The sequence below is a fragment of the Colletotrichum aenigma genome (assembly GCF_013390185.1).
Source record: "Colletotrichum aenigma strain Cg56 chromosome Unknown KSG_Cg56_contig07, whole genome shotgun sequence".
Taxonomy (NCBI): Eukaryota; Fungi; Ascomycota; class Sordariomycetes; order Glomerellales; family Glomerellaceae; genus Colletotrichum; species Colletotrichum aenigma.
In genome coordinates this window covers 2,776,600-2,797,023 of record NW_023500913.1, presented here as the reverse complement: position 1 = coordinate 2,797,023, position 20,424 = coordinate 2,776,600, and the positions used below count along the sequence as shown (strand labels likewise).

Here is a 20,424-nt window from a genome sequence, read left to right as displayed (position 1 = left end):
GTGTTGCTCACCTCTTTACGGGCCTGATTCGACCGCCTTGGACGGTTGTGGCGCAACCATGGACGCCCGACAAGATGCGACGTATCACCTTATCTCCTACCCGGACCCGTCCAGGAGGGTGTCTTCCAGGAACGAAGCGGGAGACTCTGGCGTGCCGAGAGAGTTCAGGCGTAAGCCCTTGGATCGCAGCTCGACGGTCCACGATTCAAGCTCGGACTACCTGCTCTTTTCCATAGCTGATCCGCCGGCGGCGTACGACTCTCCCAATGCAGCGGTTCATAACAGTTCTGGTAACAGCAAATCGGCCCCCAGCGGAAACGTCAGGGAGACCACGGATCTCCCCGAAACGAGGCATGTCCAGGACTCGTCGCTAATCAACTGGAACGGGCTGCCGTGGTACCGGTTCCTCGGCGATTTCCTGAGCATGCTTCTTGCAATATGCTTTATCGGTGGGTTCTCTCTCTTGAGTCTACGTGATACGGGGGACCTGACAAGATGTATGTGATATCAGCCCTCGGGATTTGCGTTGTCCGTCTTCGAGGGGAAGAAGAGTCGGGATGGTCAAGACATGTGGTCGCAGCAACGGAGCTGGCGCCGTCACTATGGCCCGTCATCTTCTCCGGGGTCATAGGCAACGCTCTCAAAGCCTACGCAAACTGGCGCGTTGAAAAAGGCACATCCTTACTGGTATGTCATTCGCCCCCTTCATCCTCTTTAACCTAAAACCTCACACTCAAACAACAAAATTAGTCCCTGGAGCAGATCCTCGGCTCCCTGACAATGGCAAACACAATCCTCTCCGTCTACACCCTCTCCATCTTCAACCTCTGGACCGTCTCGCTCGTCCTCATCTGGGCCTTCAACCCCCTCGGCTCCCAGGCCTCCTTCCGCAGCCTGCACCTGCAGCCTCAATCGGCCGCCGCGACCGCAACCCTCGGCTACCGCAACTACTCCGTCGAGACCCTCGGCGTCGGCGCCCTCATGGGCGCCTCGGGCTGGTCGTGGATCAGCCCGGCGTCCAAGATCGCGTACTCGAGCGTGCTGGCGTCGACCACGTCGCAGACGCAGTACTGCAACGGCACGTGCGGCGCCAACTTTACGGACCTCATCGCCCGGATGGGCGGGACGCGCGCGGCGGCGGAGCAGGTCGCGATGGACCCGTGGGGCAACCCCCGGATCCCGAGTTTGAAGCACGCGCCCGGGTATGACGCGGCGCGGCCGGAGGAGTGGCTCGCGGTGCCGTGGAGGGAGAGCGTGCAGGAGTACAGCAGCCTGATTGGGAACAGGTATCATGGGCTGAGGCCGGAGTTTGTGGGGAACGTGACGTTTACGATTGAGGCTAGCTATATGGAGATTTACGATGTAAGAACTCTGGAAGTGGCAGTCCATTCGTTTTGGTGTACTGATGGATGTGGGATGTAGTGCGCAGAGTGGTTGTGCCAGGATGATCTGCACAACAATACCGAGGTCAGTTCAAGCGGACGAACGTCTTCCAGCCAGACCCTTCCCATGTCTTGGTCTTCAGACGGAACTGACATTTCGTCTCAGGCCATGGTCGCGTGGTTCGCAGCCAACTACAAGTCCTTCGCCACCCGGTACAACGTCAGCCTAGACGAACCGCCGTACAACAACGCCTCGTTCGACTTCTTCGACAGCAATCGGCGGGAGGGAAGCTACAAGACGTCCTACGACTACTCCTTCTCCATGGACTACAACACGACCTACGGCGCCTCCGGCCCCGACTCCGCCAACTCGACAATCTTCCTCGGGACCCTAGGCGGCCTCGACTGCGGGCAGTGCATGACATCCTGCCTCGTCCGGACCGTCTACATCGAAGCCGAAATCGCGTGCGAGTCGCGCGGCATCGCGGGCAAATCCCAATGCGCCGCCACACGCATCCGCCAGATGCCGCGCCCGCCGCGCCCGCCCGGCGTCACCGCCTTCACCAACCGGCTGATCGGGACGACCGTCCCCTACTACGCGGCCCAGAAGTTCCCCAAGATGGGCAAAGACACCGACACGCGCTTCACGACCTTCTCCGAGGAGTTCGTCGAGAACCCCACGCGCGCCTTCAACCATGAGCTGAGCAAGAAGTACGTCGAGTGGTGCAAGCTGCCGATGGCTGTGTTCGCGGACCGACTGGGCCTGCTCTTCAACACGTTCCTGGACGCGACGGTCGACCCGATGGCTGTGCTGGGCGCCGCCTCCGTCGTGGACGAGTCCGTCCTGCTCAACACCACGGCCGCCATGACCTCGCCGCTGCCGGCCGTGTACGTCATCGACGAGGCGTGGGTCGCAATCTACTTCGTGTCCACGCTTATCATGCTGCTGGCGGCAATAGGGGGCGTTGTGATACGGTACTACTCGATTGCGCCGCAGGTTCTGGGGTATGTCGGAAGCTTGGTCAGGGACTCACCCTACTTTGCCGATATGGCGCCGCGTTGGAAGAGCACCGAGAGCGGCGAGGAGATTTCGAGACGTCTTGGAGACGTGAAGGTGGGCGTATTTGATGTCGAGCCTGACAAAGATGTTGGGAGAATTGCGTTTGCTCCTGTCGAGATGGGGCACCGTGTGCGTCGGAAAAGATGGTACGAGTAACCATCGAATCGAATAAGTAATTTTCCTGCCTCAATCCTCGCGAAACTATTCCGGTGATGAGCTCCTGTACTCCGCCCATCCGCCGGCGCCGTTCTGGGGCCGGTCGGGGCATGCGGGTCCCCTGATCTTTAGAACGGATGAAAATGGTGTCAACATTCGTCGAAATACACATGCTCCAAACCTTTTAGCATTCAGCTCATAACCGTGAATATGTACAATCCCCTGAGCAGGCTAGGCTCATACCTGTGGCCCTTGAATTGCTCGACAAGTCATGACAGCCAACCCGCCGTCATATCGTATGTCCCCAGATACCCTCCAACATGCCATAACATTGATGCGGCGAAATGCACTTTTCATATACCATTGGATGATTCAAGATGAAATTTTTGAAATGTTTTCATTTGTTGGACGAACTTGCTGCACTTTTTCCAGAAAACCCGTCTTTTTTCATTTTCGTCGCCCCATTTTGAAGAAACCCTGGTCCCGATGGATTTTGGAAATAAAAGGTTGGCCCTCCATGATTTTTTGGTGTGGAAAAAAAAGAGACCCAACAAAGCTGGTGGTATAAGATGAGAGAGAGCAATATGCATGGACGCCTCCGATGGTGCTTGTAAAAAATTAAATGAACAAGAAAGGTGTTTTCGTTGATGCGGATTTAGCCGTGCAGACCACACGTTCTCTCGCGCATCAGCTCGCGACGCTTCTTGTCCTTGGCTGTGAGTGGGTTAGCTTCTGTTTCTCAAAGTACGAGCGATGGGGATACTGACCTCCGTCCCATGTCAGGAACTCGTGGAGACCTGAGCCGGCAGGGACCATGGGCAGGACGGGCACCTTCTTGTCGGTGACGACCTCAAGGAGAGCGGGGCCGTCGGTGTTGATGAGCCACTTGAGGGCATCGACGACCTCATCGGGCTTGATGACTCTGCGGTGCTGGACGCCCATTGCATCGGCCAGCTTCATGAAGTCGGGGTTCTTCTGATGAGTGTGGGCGTAGCGGTCCTCGTAGAAGAGGTTCTGCCATTGGGTGACCATGCCCTGCTCCTCGTTGTTCAGGACGATGACCTTGACGCCAATGTTGAACTGAGCAGCGGTGGAGAGCTCGGTGAGGGTCATGTTGAAAGAAGCATCGCCGTCAATGTCGACAACGAGGGCATCAGGACGGGCAACCTTGGCGCCGATGGCGGCAGGCAGACCGTAACCCATGGTGCCCAGGCCACCGGAGGTGACCATGGTTCTTGGGTGCCTCCAGCGGAAGTGCTGGGCAGTCCACATCTGGTGCTGGCCAACACCGGTGGCAATGATGGTGGTCTCCTTGCGGTCGGCGGTGAGGTTGCTGAGCTCCTCAATGAGGGTCTGGGGCTTGATCATGCCGGAACGCTCAGCCCTCTCGTAGTCGGACAGGGGCCACTTCTTCTTCCACGCGCGGATCTTGTCGAACCACTCCTTGCGGTCCTCCATCGTTCTTGTCTCGAGGAGGGGAATGAGAGTCTTGAGGTTGGAGGCGACATCACCCTCAACGGCCTCGGTAGCCTGGACGACCTTGTTGATGTTCTTGGGCATGATCTCGAAGTGAACAATACCGCCGCGGCCCTCAGCGTGAGCAGCCTTGGCGCCAGGAGCGAACTTGGCAATGTTCAGAGTCACACGGTCGTCGAAACGGGCACCAAGAGCGAGGATAAGGTCGGCCTCCTGCATGGCGGAGTTGGCGTACGCAGAGCCGTGCATACCCAGCATGTGCAGGGACTTCTCGTCAAGCTCGTCGAAAGAGCCGAGACCGTGCAGGGTGGTGGTGACGGGGATGGAAACCTTCTCGGCAAGCTCCTTAAGGATCTGAACACCTCCCTCGGACTGGGAGATACCCTGGCCGGCGTAGATGATGGGCTTCTTGGCAACGTTGACAAGGTCGGCAACACGCTGGATAGACTGCTTGAGCTGCTTGCTCAGCAGGGCCATGGCGGCTCTGCTGGCCTGGCTGGGCAGAGACGGAAGGGCGGTCTCGGTGGGGATGGCTTTCCTCAGGACGGAAGCAGTGACGTCCTTGGGAAGGTCGACGAGGACGGGGCCAGGGCGTCCGCTGGTGGCGATCTCGAAAGCCTCGTTAATGCGGCGGGGGAGCTCAGCGACGTTCTTGACCATGACGTTCCACTTGGTGCAGGCGCGGGAGATACCGACGACGTCGGCCTCCTGGAAGGCATCACTGCCAATGGCGGAGGTAACGACCTGGCCGCAGAAGACAACCATGGGGGTACCGTCGGAGAGGGCGTCCTGCATGGGGGTGATGACGTTGGTCGCGCCGGGGCCGGAAGTGACGAGGACGACACCAGGCTTGCCGGAGGCGCGGGCATAGCCCTCAGCCATGTGGCCGGCGCCCTGCTCGTGCTTGGGGAGGATGAAGTCGAAGTATTTTGAGTTGTAGATGGCGTCGAAGACGGGCAGAATAGCGCCTCCAGGGTATCCAACTGTGACTCACGGTCAGCCATGTGCTTCCTCTTATAAGACTATCACGACTTGAGGATAGAGCAATTGGGTTACGAACAGATGTGCTTGACGTCGTGTCTCAACATCATCTCGTGGAAGATCTCTCCACCGGTCTTGCCAATGAACCTATCCAGCATTGTAAGCTTCCATCTGCGTATAAGTCGGCGGGTGCTGGCGGCAGGATCACGTACGACTCGTCCATCTCGGGACCGCGGGGGTTGACGAGGGGCTGGACATGGCTGCGATCCTTCTCGGCGTTGAAGGCGGGTGCTGGTGCTTCGCGAACCTCACTGTGATTGAAGTGTCATGTTAGCCTCAAGTTTTCCCGTGAGTCACCTCGAGAAGTCTACTTCGCCTCCGTGATAGAGGGGCAACGGCGGGCGACAATGACACTTACGGGGCCGGGGAAGAAGCAGAAGTAGCCTTATTCCTCACACCAGAGGGAAGCTTCGCAGCCCGAAGGGCAGCAATGGCGGGAGAGGCAGTGGCAGCGCGGGGAGCGCTCCTGGTGTTGACGGCCCTGAGGGCGCGGGTGGCGTGGCGGCTTCGGAGCATCATGATGGGCAGAGTGGAGAGGAGGGACGGCCGGGACAGGAAAGGAAGGAAGAATTAACCAGAAAAGAGACTCGGCTTGAGGCCTTGTCGATATGAGAAGGGGCAGGAGAGCGCGGCTCGTCGAATTGGACGATCGCAGGGGGGAGAGGTTTGTTGGAGGAGGAGAGGTTGCAGTGCAGAGATCGCGGAGCAATGGAAATTTTGGCAGATCTCGAAGTCTAATGGTTCGGGCAGGTTTGTGAGAGAAGAACGGGAGAGGTTCGACTCATGCGGTACCGGGCCGGGGACGCTGGCCAGACACTGCTAGGTGCTAGCCACCTTAGACTGGACTAGACACACGCACACAGCACACAGAGAGAGAGAACTCGCAGAGACCTTCCGGCTTGGAGGGAATGACTGGACCCTCAAGAGCACTGAGTCCACTGGACGGCTGCTGTTTCGGAGGCAGGGAAAAAAAACCAAAAAATTTATCGGCCGTCAGTGTGTGGGGTAGACGTCTCCTCACTGGCCAGACGGCAGAGAGGGTGGGGCACTGTGAACGCAAGCGTTGCTCACTGGGGGGAGGCACGGGCCCTTCGTCCAATCTGGGGTGGCGATATCGGCCTTGATTCCTGCCTTTTCCCTCTCTTTTGCTGACCTTCACGTTGAAAGGGCGCTGCAAGGCGCTGCATTGGCTTTACCGTCTGCTTGCCCACCTCACTTCTCCTGCATGCTGCCGCCCACCGCCTTCCCTCTCGCTCTGCTACTACTGCCCGCGTTCCTGCCCCTCTCTGCCAATTGGATTGGTTTATGACTCACTCTCATTGGTCTTTCCCCCTTTCTCAGCGCAACCCCACTCGAAGCTGAACACTGACAGCGACACTGACACTGGAGCAAAGCTGCCAAAACTCCAAGCGGATTGGAGAAACTGCTCCAGCCATCGCCGTTAGCGTCCCTCGTTCTTCCTAACAGTCCCGAGGCGTCTTGCGGCTTGCCTCCTCCGCTGCTGCGAGTCTGCTGCCACTGGCACGCTGGAAAGTGGGAGGAGCAAACACACCTGCGACCGTTTATTTTCCTCCAACCCTTGCCTAGTTTCCTTTAGCACCCCGCGAGAAAACAAGCAAGCCGGGACGGGAGGAGGGTGACACGGCTTGACACAGGAACCTCCACAAAAACTGCCCTATCTTTCCCTATCGGTTCGTTCTCGTCATCCCGTCCACGACACTTGTCGCGCCACGACTGCACCATTGTCGTTTCTCCTTCCCTCTCTCCACGTTCGTCCAGTCTGGGCATTTCGGGATGCGGGTTGGGTTGGACTTTGGGCCAAACGGTCCAGCCACCGACATATCGCATGGTGTGGCGTGAGGATACGACACAGTTCCCGCGGTCGATTGAGGGGTTGAACGTCTTCAATCGAGTACGCCTCGACACGTGAATCCTGCGTGGAACTGGTTAGCGCAGTCCACGAGGAGATGTTCAATGTTCTTTGGATATGCATAGCCGGTCAATTCCCGGTGACCGGACCCCTACTCCGATATGATCCGGCGATATGATCCGGCCACGGGCCACCCCTGATCAGACGGACCACTGCACAGGGAAACCATCTCAACTCGAGATTACTCAATTGACGACGCATAAAGAGAACGCGTCGGTTGAAGTCATTATAAAAAGCGTTAAATATTGTTTTTAGTCTCTCTACCATTCCATTACCCATGACATATGATGCAGCCCTTGAACACCGGAACCCGAATCGCGCAATAAGGTATCTTGACCATGCTTACACCAATTTCCGCCGATACAATAATTATGTATGAACAAATGCTTTCGTCTTACCATGCCGTCCGCCATCCCCCAGGCACCGTCTTACATGTGGTTGCGGTTGTCAAAGGGGTTGTGGCCGTTGTTGGCATGGCCATTGTTGTGGTCGTTGCTGTGGTCATCGTTGTACGGCTGCTGGTTGCCGTCGTTGGCCATGAGAGGCTGCTCAACGGCGATCGTGGGCTTCTTGGCCAGCTTTGCCTCCTTAGCAATGGCCGCCGCCTCGGCTTTAGCGAGGATGCGCTTCCTGTTCTTGCGGTCGCGGCAGCAGAGGAAGGTGATGAGCGCGATGGCGCCAGTGCCGGCAATCGCGAAGAAGAGAGCAACGGCAATACCAGCACCGCTGAGGGTGTTGTCAATCACCAAGCAAGAAGGGTTGCCGGAAGAATCGTCCTGGCAAAGCATGCCCGCGGCGCAGGTCTCGAACGCGACGGTCGTGGAGTAGCAACCGCTGGTGATGGTCTTGCCGGAGGCGGTACCGGTGGATTGGACGGGGCAAGCAGTCGTCGACTTGGTCGTCGTCGTAGAGCAGACCTTGGTCGTCGCCGTCGTTCCCGTGCCTGTGGTCCCGGTGCCGGTTGAAGCGGCGGTGGTGCCAGTAGCAGTGGTGCCAGTACCGGTAGTAGAGGCCGCCGTGGTAGTGGTTGCAGCACTGGCCGTGGTGGCAGCAGTGGCAGCTGTCGTTGTCGTCTCCGCGGCTGTGGTATCTGTGGTCGCACGAGCCTGAACGACGCCAAAGTGGCGGATCTTCAGCTCTTGAGCAATGTTGCCATACTCGTCACATCTGTCCAGGGCCCATTGAGCCTCCACCATTGACTCGGTGAAGTCGCAGCCGGAGTTGATCCAGCAAGTCTCGAGATCGGCCTGTGTAACGTCGTCGGGAATCATAAACAGGCAGGCTGCAACGGAGCCCGCCATACCGCAGCCACTCAGCCGGGAAAGTTCGACATTTCGCGATCGGAGGCAGTGCAACCTCGCGGGTGTGACGGCTGAGGCGGTAGTTGCGAGGAGCGCCAGGAGCGCCGAGGCGGATTGGTAGGAGCGCATTTTATCCGGTTTTGTGGGGAGCTGTCCCAACTGCCGGAACGGAGATCGGTCGGTAGGGTGGGTAAAGGTAGGGTTGTAGCTCGGAGTGTACGCGGAAGTGCCGGCCCAGGAGCTTGGGTGAGGAGCAGCTTCTGCAACGAGTTACTGTTGGGACGATGACAGCTTCCTGATTGGGAAGCTTAGTTTGGTTCTCTCGAGAGAATTCGAGAAGATGTCGTTAGTGAGCTTTGCTTGGAGGGAGTTGACGAAGGGCTGAAGATGAGACAGAAGACTGCTTATGAGACGTCCCAGCAGAATCGGTCAGGTGAGGGTCGATGGAGGGGTCGGATTGGGAACACCGCGTCGAGGTCAGTAAACAGAAAGGGGAGAGAAGCAGGAAGGATTGAGTCGGGTGAGATGGGAATGAGGGTCAAATAAAAAAGAAGGCGAGAGGGAAGTGAAGGACGCCGCTGGCGCCTGGGGCTGGGCTGGTCCAACTGGATCCTTTTTTTTTTTTTTTTTTTTTTTTGGCGTGTTGCCATTCTCGCCGGCCTGGCACTGGATTTGTCTCTCCCCAGTCCTCCCCATCTTCCAGAGCAAGGCCCTGCGAGCGAGCGAGTGTGAGCTGAGATGCCAACGCCAGTGCCACGAGCATCTGCACCTCAGCGCGCGGGCCCTCACAACCTCGTTCGGGTAAGGCGTCTGATGGAGCGGCATGGGAAGGTCTCCGCTTAGGCTCACTTTTGTGGCTTACCTGCAGTAGACCCAGACGATGGACAAGTACTCTCTGGTAAGGCTGGAGCCCGTTTTGCAGCGGTACCGTAGGCTATACCCGTGCCGTTTAGGGGACGGCATTGAGGCGAGGTACTTGAGCATATTGGGGGTACGCAGCATGGGCTCCGGAGTACGTGTCTTGGTGATGGCGCTGCTCTTTTGCTGCTGCTGCGGCACCGCCCTTCCCTACCAGGAAGACCTCTGCTTGGGAGCCAGCGAATGAGAGGGTGCGGCGTGGTGGCTGACGGCGTCCGCCTCCATATTTAGGCCATGCCCTCATCTCATCTGGAGGGGTTCGCCCCATTCCGCTTACGTTGTTCCTGGACGGGACGGCCATCACCGGCCGGCTGGGTGGGTGAACGGGTTCATCTCTGGAGCCTGCCCACTTGGTGTTGGGTTGTTGACGTTCTGCTGGCGTGATGGTCTTCTGTCATTGCCATCTTGACTCGGTCACAAAAGGATGCCTTTGTGTCTCGCCAACTTCAGTGTTTCCCGTTTCCCGGCTTTGCTGGCTCAGGTTGCCTGTTGCTAAAAGCAGCTTTTGCTGTTCCCGTCTCATGGCTTATCCTGAACGGTGTAAGCGCAAAAGGCACTTAGTAAACTCTAACAGTGCCCCACGAACAGGGGACCACCCTTCCACCGACGTTCGGATTTTTGGCCAATGGCAGGCACAGTTCGGACGACGTTTCGCCAGTCTTTGCAGTGTTTTCTGACAGTGTCTTAGAGCTCCGCAGGCTGCAGCATTCCCGTTGGACGGAACGAGGACGGAATGAGGGGGCGGGCATCGGTTGAGAAAAACACAGAAAGAAAAGGGGCCCCTTCGCTTGCTCGGATAGGTACGAAGTAGCGTCGTGGGCTGTGGTGATGGGGCTTCTGATATCCCTGTTGCGGCTTGAAAAAGTGCTTGAAGGTGCTGGGCTGCGTTGGTTCGTGGCTGAGACCTGACACCCTGGAACGTGAGCCAGCCTCCCCCAGTCACCAATCCCCATCACGATTCGGCGGACGCCATGCAGGAGCTGAAGTCCCTTTTCTCTCAGCGACAACAGCCGCCGTGGTTGGCTTGGCTTAGGGGAGAAAGACCATGCATGGCGGGTAATCTGAAAGAGGGCGGTAATATTGACCGCCGATTGCCAGACCTGCGCATTTTGAGGATCAAGCTCAAAGAGGAATACGGTCGCGGTTTCTCGATCGTTCGCGATGTCCCGTGTCCCAAGCGGCCAAATGGCAGGGAACGTGGAGGTGCCGGGGAACAGGAGAAGAACGTTGACGCGGTCAGACCGGAAGCCTCTTTGGCGATGGGAGCCACAGGGCATCCACCTGAGACGGAGCAGTCTTTCGGATTGCAGCGTGATAGGGTAAGCGGGAGGAGGGTAGCCCGCAGCCAATAAGGTAGGCGATACGATCGAGTCTCGGGTTGAAAGGCCATGGGCCTTCATCGTCAACGGCTCTGCCATCTGTATTGTGTGCTCATGGGTGAGCAAAAAAGTTTTTTCGTACCTTATTACCTCGTAGCCTGTATTGCGGCGGTAGGCTTCCAGAGTGTTCGGGATGGATGTCAGCGGGGCGGGGCGGCATCTCCATTCCCGCTGAGTCGGTGGGCTTGCACAAAATGGGATGAACAGGCCGAGGTGCTTGAGTAAGTATCCCGGACGCGAATGTTTCGATCCCCATGTCCATGTTCTGCGCCCATCGCGAGGGGGGAATGCGAGCGAGTTTGCGTGTGGTGTTGCGAATCGTGCGCTAACCGCGTAGGCGAGGCGTAGAACAACAGGGACTTTATTGAGCCTCTGGAGACTCAGCCTCCTTTTCCCTAAACCCCCGACGACGTTGCTGCCGATATTCCTGGCTCTTGCCTCTGTTGGTGTTTTCGCCGATAAGGCCAGCCCTAGGCAATGGACGTGAGCTGCCTGGCTTCTCAGGTAGTCGCGATGAACGTTTTACGGATACCTTCCTCGGGAACAGCAAAGGGCATGCAGCAAGTAAGCTCCAATGGAAGGCACCTCAACCTCTGGGCTGAGGAAGGAATAATCATTCTGCCTGGGAAGGAACGCGCCAATCTGATTTGGCGTGCACTGGCCGACTAAAGATCCTCCTGCGCTTACCTAGGTACTAAGTAGGTAGGTTACCTGCACTGACTGCAGCTGGGCGCTTTCCCTTCCCGCTAGTCAGCCCAGCCCGAGCTTGACATGGAAGTTAGGGAGAATAGGCTCCCACCTTCCGTTCTAATTCTGTCAGCATTCACGACTGCGTTTCTGTCCACTGCAATTACGGTTGCCCATCTCTACTGCATCTGGAAGAAGCACCTGGCGACGTTCCGTCCTTCTCACCGCAACCGACTTGGCACCCGGAGCTCTTTCCGTTGAGCTTAGGTAAGGAAATGAACGGCGCATGAATCTCATTCCCACAGACGTACGGATACCTACAGCAGCCAGGCTGCCAATGTAAGCTTAATAAAACAATTTGGCGCATCCTTTGGAGACTCGTTACATCTTGGCACAAGATCTCACCGCCTTCTGCGATGTGGCTGGTGCTGAACTCTACCCAGCCACGTGCGTCTTGAAACTGGCAGCTGAGGCTGGTGGTGCCAGTGTCTAGGATGACATGCTGTGATATGCGTACAGATGTTAGAAATGGCTGGCTAGCCGATTTTGTACACCACCGTTTTGCGTTGTTTGGTCCATGTGACCCATTTCCCTTCACCACAGAGACAATGACAATTCATCGACTCTTTCAACGCATGTTTCGATCCAAAACGGGTTCTGGTGTCGACTTGCATTCAATGCCAAAACAACGGGCTGTGACTGAATGACGAGCTGCCAATGCTAGATAGCTTCATCACATGATATTTTGACCACCTACCTACTTAGTAGGGATTCAGATGATAAACAGGGATCCAATGAGGCTACCAGGTAGGCAGGTAGGTTTGACGTACCTTCTTTCCTCAAACCGTGCCGTCGTCGCTTTCCGTCGGGCAGGAGCCGGCCCAGTCCCTGTGAACCACCACCTTCCAGAAACGACATCCCCCGCCCCCACACAACTACGACGTCATCGCTCAGTCCTCAGAGTCCAGACCTCCAACCTTGCTGAGCTCTTCTTCAACAATGTCATTGCATTAAACCTGCAACTTTCCCACTGCTCAACATCATCAACAAAACCCGCATCGTCCCTAAAGACCTGACTCCATACGTTTTACAGATTCCCCAGGTAGCCCCTTGAACATTACCCAACATGCCTCTCGTCGTTCCCGGCATCAACAACATCACCGACGAGTCCAAGACTCAGGAGTGGAGCAACAAGCTCGTCGGAAAGAAGCTCCACGAGGAGGAGTCCAACGAGACTGTAAGTCACTTTCAAGATGCCGCATGACCTTTACCATATCGTCATCATACTGACAGCGGCCCTGTTCAGACTTTTTGCAAGAGAGATCTCCCCGAGAAGTCCCGTGTCATCGAGCCCGGCATGATGGTCACCAAGGATTTCGTGCCCGACAGGTTGAACGTGCACGTCAAGGAAGACGGCACCGTTTCCCACGTTGTCCACGGCTAGACCAGCATTCACGACATGTGGCGATCTCCGAGATCCGAGTCCGGGGCCTCGGAGGCGCGCGCAATGATTGGTTACGAATAGCAAGACTTTGCATGATTGTACAGAAATTATTTTGGAATGAATACACCATTTAACTTGCCTATGAAATTTTGTCTTTGACGTTTGTCGCGACGGAGCTTCAAATCCAAGTGACGTGATGCCCGTCTGCTGCGGTGCCTGCACCCCTCAATTCTCGGTAGCGCTCTGCCCCTCCAAACTGCACGCCAGGTCTACCCCGCCCGCCCGACTGCGGGGCAATTTTCCTGCGATGTTCGCTCTCCAACCAACCCCACCATCAATTCACCTCAACCACGCCGGGCAAAACCACACGACGCGCCGCATCGCCCTCGTCCAGAACTACCGTGATACCCCCTTCTGTTTATCGCCGTCGTCCGTAAATACCGCCAAAATGTTCAAGAAAGAGTACAGCAGCCACCTTCCCCTAAAATGCCAACCATTCCAACCCAAGCTAACAATTACCCCTCCCTCGCAGTATCACCTCCGCCCCGAAGCAGAAGCTCAAGTCCTCCGTCCAGCGCTCCCTGCGCCAGTCGCTGCTGGGCTCCTACCCGTTGCTGAACCCCTACATTGACGAGTTGATGCCCAAGAAGGCCTCCCTCGAGCAGATGAAGCTGCCCGAGCGCTGCTCCCTCTACGTCTGCGACCAACAGCCCCTCTTCTACCAGCAGGACAATGGCACCCTCATCCCCCACCTCAAGCTCGTTCACCGCTTTCCCAAGGGCTTCCCAACCATCCGCATCGACCGCGGCGCCATCCGCTTCGTGCTCTCGGGCGCCACCCTCATGGCCCCTGGCCTGACGAGCCCCGGCGGCCGGCTGCCGAAGCCGAGGGACGGCGACGAGGGCGTCGACGAGGAGGGGCACTGGAGCAGGGAGCTGGAGAAGGGCGAGCCTGTCGTCATCATGGCCGAGGGCAAGACGGAGGCGTGCGCCGTCGGGTTCCTGGTCGCGGGGACGAAGGAGGTCAAGGATAAGGGGAAGGGGCCTGTGGTCGAGGAGGCGCATTTCTTGGGTGATGGCCTTTGGAGACTTGGATCGGAATAAGGGGGAGAACGTATATTTGATCGGCATATGAGCGTCACGGCCGTTTTTGGTTGAGATGGGGGACACGGGAGCATGGCACGTGAGCATTAGGGGTACCGGAAAACCCTCACGAGAAAAGAACTTCACAATGGAAAGAATATTAGCGCGCATCACTCAATCTTCGCCACAAGGTTTCTGAGGCTGTTGGTTCTGCGTTGAAGAGGTCTGGTTCCTCCAGTGACCATTTATGTCGGCGCTTGCCTGCAAGGTTCTCAATATTAAAAATTTTGTAACTACTTTGGCGAAGACCGTATATATCTCCCAACGTTCCTTCCGTCATATATTTTCCTTCGTGTCTTGTTTACTTCGGAATCTCTGTTACGTCTCGAAATAATTATTTCGAACCCCGCATCTACTCCCGTAACCCTCTGCGCTACTCATCATGGAAGCATCCAAACCCTCCATCAAGTGGCCCAAGCTATACCTCCCCGATACTTGGTGCCCCTCACGCCTCGCGGGCGCCGAGCACATTATGATGGCCGAAGGTATCCTCCACATGATAGAAAAAGACACCACAGTCGGTCTCGATCTGACTGTGCCAAAGAGGTTTATCCGCCACTTTCTGCACCCGAAACATGACGACGAGACGCGCGAGAAACGACTCCAGGAGGTAAATGCCTTGCTAGAGAGATTAGAGTACGAGGATGCCGAGAACGAGGCCCGGTGTGAGTGCGAGTTCTATGTGGATGATGAAACTCCGCTCACCTGGCGAAGGCTCGACGACAATATGGAGCCTCAATCGTGGTTCCGCAACTACGACCCAAATTGGGTCGAACGCGATCCGCTCCCTAGTCCGTTCGTCGACCAGACCGGCCGACGGCTGCCTTTGTTGGCGGAGATCCAGAGCATCCTGGAAAAGCTTTGGATCGACGAGTCTGACATGTCCCTCGACCGTTTCCGAGTCACACCGCACCTCTGGGCTGTCTTCCAACTCGCCCCTATCGACCAGCTCGAAGCGCTGCTCGGGGACTTGCGTAGTGGAAAGATCACCTGGAAGGACATGCACGCGCGTGTCACGATGTTCCTTGACGACTCTCCCGACAGTTTGTTCGCGTGCAAGGCACTGGACTTGCAGGCATACGACATGTCTGCTCTGAAGGGGGTCTCGGAGCATTTAATGTCCCGCGAAGCGATCTGGGGACCCCAAACCGTGGAGAAGTACAGAGAAATGCTCTACAACATCGGTTCCGAGGGTGCGGGTAACATGGTGCTGAGGCTTTGTCCGCGGCACAGATGGGACAACGCGCAGTACGCGTTTGAGCCTCTTGAGCGAACCGCAGACTCTCTTCGCGTGCGGTTCCGCTTCCTGCCTGACACGAGACAGAAACTGGGCAAGGAGAGGGCGCGGGCGTTGGTATGGGACGGGAACTTGGCTAGGGATCCCGAGGAGTTCCTGCGGCACTACCCACTCGAGAGGGATTACGACCGCAAAATCTGTCTTGTCAAGGTCGCCAACAACACGACCCATGAACTTAGAGATGGTCAGATTATCGAGATCAAATCGAAGATCCCGGGCCGGCGCCCAGAGTTTCTGTTATGGGAGATGTGATACAAGACCCGGCTAATGGTCACCATGATCTCTGCTGCCCAACCCGAAGCCCTCGAGGCCTACGATGTAGCTTATGAGTATGAAGGTAGTGAGACTATGAGCTGCACGCCAGGCTAATCTGATGCATATATCGACTCGAGGACCTGACTGGACTACAAGGACGGACCACGACGAAGAAGACGACAACAGCGACAATAATAGCTACGTAGAGCAGGCCTGAGAGCCCGACGGACACCGGCCCCACTTTCGGAACGACCTCCGAGGAACCAGGCACCGGGTTAGATAGCATAGCGTATATTTTCACAAAAGACCCATGAGCTTTATCAACTCCTCATTCCTACCCTGCATCCCTTGTAATTGAATCACCATCATATCCGTCGGCCCCCAGCATAATACCCAGGCCGGGGCGACAAACAGCGTTGATCACGACTACAGACCCTTGTAAAGTTGTTGGAACTGTACCTCGCTAATGCACTGTTCCCGGGGGGCTGATGAAATGTTTGAGTCTTTTGAGCCATCGTCCCCGTTGGGGTGCAGGGTTGCGACCAATCAAACCCCCAATTGCACCCCTCGGCGGCGCTTAATCTCGATCTTAACAACCGCCAACAACTTCCAACACAAGGTTGGAGCGCAGTTTGCTCGTGGGGCCGTTGCTGTTAGAGGGACGGAATGCTACCTCGGATTTAGAGATGTTGCCGGGGCTGATAAAGATGAAAAGGCGAAAGCCCGCTACCATCGAAATGTGACGTTGGCTCGAGAATCCTGCATGCCCTCTGCGCGACAGCTTTGTTGAAGATGGCCTCTGCAGGGGGTCTGCCCGACGATGTTCGGCCAGAACACAGAATCGCTCGAAAGCCGGTTCCGGACAGGAGCTCTACACAATACAGCGCCCTGACTCCGGAAACTTCTCCATCATCGCCGAATACCAGCAAGTGCGCAGGAAGAGTAACCGTGACGGAGCAGACTCATGCAAAATGGCGACCCCAGTGGCTCCGGCCACATTCCCTCGCATCGTTCGCCGGAATTTTCTTGTGCATTTCGGTTGCCCTCCCAGCAATGCTGTGGTACTCTCAACAACACGATGGCATAGCAAAGACTCGACAGGATTACGGCTACGTGTGGCGGTTCGGCCCAACAGCCGGTAAGTCCTGAATCTTGTATGGAAGAAACATTAGAGACCAACCCATTCTACAGTTCTCACGATAGTCGCTGCCTTCTGGGCACGGGTCGAGTTACAAGCCATGAGATACATGCCTTGGATCGCCCTCAGACGCGGCCAGTCTCCCGACTACGACCTGGACTACACATCCATGCTGATGCCCACCGTTCTCTACGCATCCCTCCGCCGGAAACACTGGCTAGTCCTCCTGGTCTCGGTGGTCTCCCTGCTGATCAGGGCCGAGATCGTGCTCGCCCCTGGTCTGTTACAGCTCACACCTGTCCAGCGGGCAGAGCCCACCAGCATCGCACTGGCAGACTCCTTCAGCCTCAACTGGGACACCGACACGGGGCGTGAAGCAATCATCGCTTACTATGCCGCTCGAGCTGTACACAACTTCAACATGACTTATCCTTCCGGCGTCACCCAGGAGGCTGCCTACCAGACATTCGCACTGGCGGGTACGGGCAGAAGAGGTACCACCAGCGCGCCTGTCAAGGCCGAGGTTGACGCCTTCTTCGCGAGTATGGAGTGTCTGAAGGCGAAAAGATGGTCAGCTTCGGAGGCCAAAAAGCTCATGAGCAGGTTCTACTCGGTCGACGTTTCTTTGCAGTTCGAGGGCTGTCAGAACAACGTCTCATTCACCCAAGAAACGGTCCAGATGCCAGACACGTCGATAATGCCAGTGAAGGTCTATGACTCCTGGCAGCTGAGTAAAAACCTCTCACCAAATTCCCGCCCATGTGCCAAACTGCCACAACAGTATGATCAATTTGTCTATTTCGCAGGACAGTATGTGAAGGGCGCATCCGTCAACTCGTCCCGGCCCGTGGAACTTGTAAAGGCAGATGCCATTCTGTGCTCCCCCACCGCTTGGATATCCAAAGTCGAAGTTACCGATGACGGAATCAGCCCGAACCTTACGGTCTTACGGAACCAGGAAAAGCGCCCAATCGAAGCTGACATTTGGGGCATATTGGGAAAGGCTATTCCGACGACTCCTGGAGGTTGGGATTTCAGCCCTCAGATTGGTGCCTTCCAGCTGAACTACGGCCCCGTCAGAGGGGAGCTCTCGTTCAGCGAAGAGCGAGCCAACTTTTCGGACACAACCGAACTGCTGTACAATTGTACCATCAGTTTGACTAGGAGGCTCGGGCCTCTTGTCGGGCACTACCTGTTTCGACAGAATAACAACGACAAGTCTGACGCGGTCGCGGACATGTTTGTTGTCATCAATAGACTGGCGCTCAACCCACAAGTCTGCTGGGCTATGTTTGCTCTTTCCGCTCTGATAGCCGCCATCATCGGCCTCTCTTTGATTGGATCCCGGCGGTATACCACATTATGGCACCGAGATCCGGCTACCGTCTTGGGTCATCTCCTCTTCCTCAGCGACCATCCCGAGCTTCGAGAAACGGAGCCGAATGAAAGCAATGATAAGAGCTGGAGCCATGGTACCTTCAACCCGATTGTGTTGAGACCCTGGGCACAGATTGCATTCGCGATTTTCGTCTGCGGTCTTCTCATTGGCCTAGGTTCGACGTTGCAGCAGTCGGAGGCGCACCATGGGCTAGCAACAGTCGACGAGAGGGGATACTGGTACCTGTTGTGGACCTCCTTCCCATCGATGATCATGCTAGGCGTCTCCTTGTACATCAGCTCGTGCGACTTTGTTTTAAGGGGCTTGTCTACCCTTCACAGCCTTTCTACGGGGCCGTGCGACTCCCGGTTACTGGACTTCTCCATGCTGGACATGCTCGGGCTCCGTGCGCTTTGGAAATCATCGCAGCAAAGGCTTTGGACGATTACCATGTCCCAGCTTACGGTAGTCTTTTGCGGCTTCCTAGCCACACTTGCTACCGTTCTCTTCTCAATCGAAACAGTAACCAGCCCCGTGGAAGTGCAGTTGCAACAGCAAAGTTGGTTCGGTGATACTTTTATCGATAACAACACAGACTCACCCGCACAGAACCGCGAGAAAATTCGGAGCCTGTTGGCACGTCGCGGAGAAGCTAACTTCACTTACCCGGAAAACACATATGCCGACATGGCATTTCCCGTGCTTGATATGTCACAGCTGCCCGTCGCAAATAGCACAAGACAGGTGACGATACAGTTCAAAGTGCTCGCCGCGAAGCTGGTCTCAAGCTGCCAGCGGTTGCCCGAGGCCCGGTTCAACGTCACGGTGATGAACTACACGGAACAAATCTCGAAAAACACATCCGAAACGGTGTACCAGGGCCCGATGCTCATAAAGGAGAAATGCCCTACCGGCTACACGGACAACCTGGGCCACCTATTCATCTTCGGCCGCAACCAAACAGGCGCGCACAGCGGCAAGTCTAGCTTTGCCGACATCCTGGCATCCCCTGGCAATCTTTACGACATGAACCAGCCCTGCCAACTGAACATTACAGATGCCAATGATCTTCTCCGCCCTATAATGCAGCAAACATATGTCTGGGGCCAGTGGAACTACGATAAGTACGACTTTGACCTGCTGCGGTTCTGGAGGGGCTGCATACGAACTTGGGATTCGCGAGTGCGCAGCTGGCGAATCTGGAAAACCGGCTGGGAGTAGGGCAAGATTCCAGGACCACCCCGTTCCCGGCCGAGGGCCTGCCGGCTGTGGAGGCTCTTGTGACTGATGGGGGCCAGCGGAGGCTGATGCAGAATGCGACGGTCACGTATGTCATTATCGGAATACTTGGTCTAGTCGCTTCGGGCATCTTGTGGACGCTACTATCGAGGGTGATGAGGATGTATGGGGTCAAGAGAGATTGGCTTGCGATGGATGTGAAGGGGCTTGCGCCGGACGGGTTTGGGAGCATTGGTGCGATGACGAGTTTGTTGCGGGAGTCGAATTCGGTGGATCATGTACCGTCGCAGTCGGAAAGAGTCTCAACCGCCGATCTCCATGAGATGCTGAAGGGTTTGTGGTTTCGGCTGGGGTGGTTCAGCAGGGAAGCGGATCAGAGGAGGCATTTCACTGTCGGGGTGTTGGAGGATAAGAAGTCTTCTTGGGTTGAGAGTAAGATGGACGCGGAGATGAGAGAGAAGCCTGTGGATGAGAGGGTGGCCAATACTTCCGAGGAAACGACGTATAGCGGAGGTGGATCTGAAGTTGTAGATAGACCTCGGAATGGAGTATGACTGTATGGATCTAGAATGCCTGCTGGCATTGGGAGACAGATACCCATAGAAGGACAAGTGGTCGCAAAACCGACCAAAGTGATACATAATGAAATGATTGCCGTCTGGTCGAGGAAGGGCGAACCGTCGATCATCGGTATGGATGGTCCAGACAGGTTTCCTTCCCGTTCTGCATGTGCAGCCTTTCTGCCGGTAGTTGAGGGGCCAATGTATTTTCGACTGTGACGTCTTCGAAGCGGTTCATTCGCCAGGCCAGAGTTTCGACTCGACCATGTCTGAGATTTCTGGAATGTAACATATTGGGTATTTGCCACATTCCCAAATCATAACTCTCAGCATTTCTACCTAACACTTTCACGGCCGTTGCTCCAAGTCAAACCCAAACTTTCACAGCAGGGTCTATCTAAAAGGGCAGAGTCTACGACTTTCAATTCAGAAGATCAGAACCTCCAAGCTTCCAGATGCATTTTTCAAACTTTCATGACATTCAAACAGCTTACCCGGCCCTAAGACGACATAATTGCCACACTAAGAAATAAATTATGGTTGCAGGGTTAGGGGTAGACAGATTCACTTCGTCTTTTCGAGAAGGCATACAACAGAAAGAGTGCTGTTGCAAGTGGGGATTTCTGTCGTGGAAAATTTTC

The 20,424-nt window shown here is 56.1% G+C and overlaps 5 protein-coding genes across 5 annotated transcripts; 3 read left to right on the top strand and 2 right to left on the bottom strand.

The window, feature by feature from the left end:
- Window positions 1-58: 58 nt before the first annotated feature.
- CGCA056_v011024 (uncharacterized protein) lies at window positions 59-2,598 on the top strand (the record flags this gene model as incomplete). Its single annotated transcript, XM_037326271.1, has 5 exons — window positions 59-449; window positions 512-687; window positions 751-1,362; window positions 1,423-1,467; window positions 1,549-2,598. The coding sequence occupies 5 exons, from the start codon at window positions 59-61 to the stop codon at window positions 2,596-2,598; spliced, it is 2,274 nt and encodes a 757-aa protein (XP_037175379.1).
- A 655-nt stretch (window positions 2,599-3,253) lies between these two features.
- Window positions 3,254-5,634, bottom strand: CGCA056_v011023 (Acetolactate synthase catalytic subunit; the record flags this gene model as incomplete). The annotated part of the gene is made up of 5 exons (XM_037326270.1): window positions 3,254-3,312; window positions 3,366-5,057; window positions 5,135-5,202; window positions 5,268-5,366; window positions 5,474-5,634. 5 exons carry the CDS (start codon window positions 5,632-5,634, stop codon window positions 3,254-3,256), a joined length of 2,079 nt encoding a protein of 692 aa, XP_037175372.1.
- A 1,839-nt stretch (window positions 5,635-7,473) lies between these two features.
- On the bottom strand, window positions 7,474-8,475 carry CGCA056_v011022 (uncharacterized protein; the record flags this gene model as incomplete). The annotated part of the gene is made up of 1 exon (XM_037326269.1): window positions 7,474-8,475. The coding sequence occupies one exon, from the start codon at window positions 8,473-8,475 to the stop codon at window positions 7,474-7,476; it is 1,002 nt and encodes a 333-aa protein (XP_037175373.1).
- Window positions 8,476-12,456: 3,981 nt separating this feature from the next.
- On the top strand, window positions 12,457-12,774 carry CGCA056_v011021 (Uncharacterized protein; the record flags this gene model as incomplete). The annotated part of the gene is made up of 2 exons (XM_037326268.1): window positions 12,457-12,567; window positions 12,637-12,774. 2 exons carry the CDS (start codon window positions 12,457-12,459, stop codon window positions 12,772-12,774), a joined length of 249 nt encoding a protein of 82 aa, XP_037175374.1.
- Window positions 12,775-16,521: 3,747 nt separating this feature from the next.
- On the top strand, window positions 16,522-19,205 carry CGCA056_v011020 (uncharacterized protein; the record flags this gene model as incomplete). The annotated part of the gene is made up of 2 exons (XM_037326267.1): window positions 16,522-16,606; window positions 16,660-19,205. 2 exons carry the CDS (start codon window positions 16,522-16,524, stop codon window positions 19,203-19,205), a joined length of 2,631 nt encoding a protein of 876 aa, XP_037175375.1.
- Between the last annotated feature and the right edge of the window lie 1,219 nt (window positions 19,206-20,424).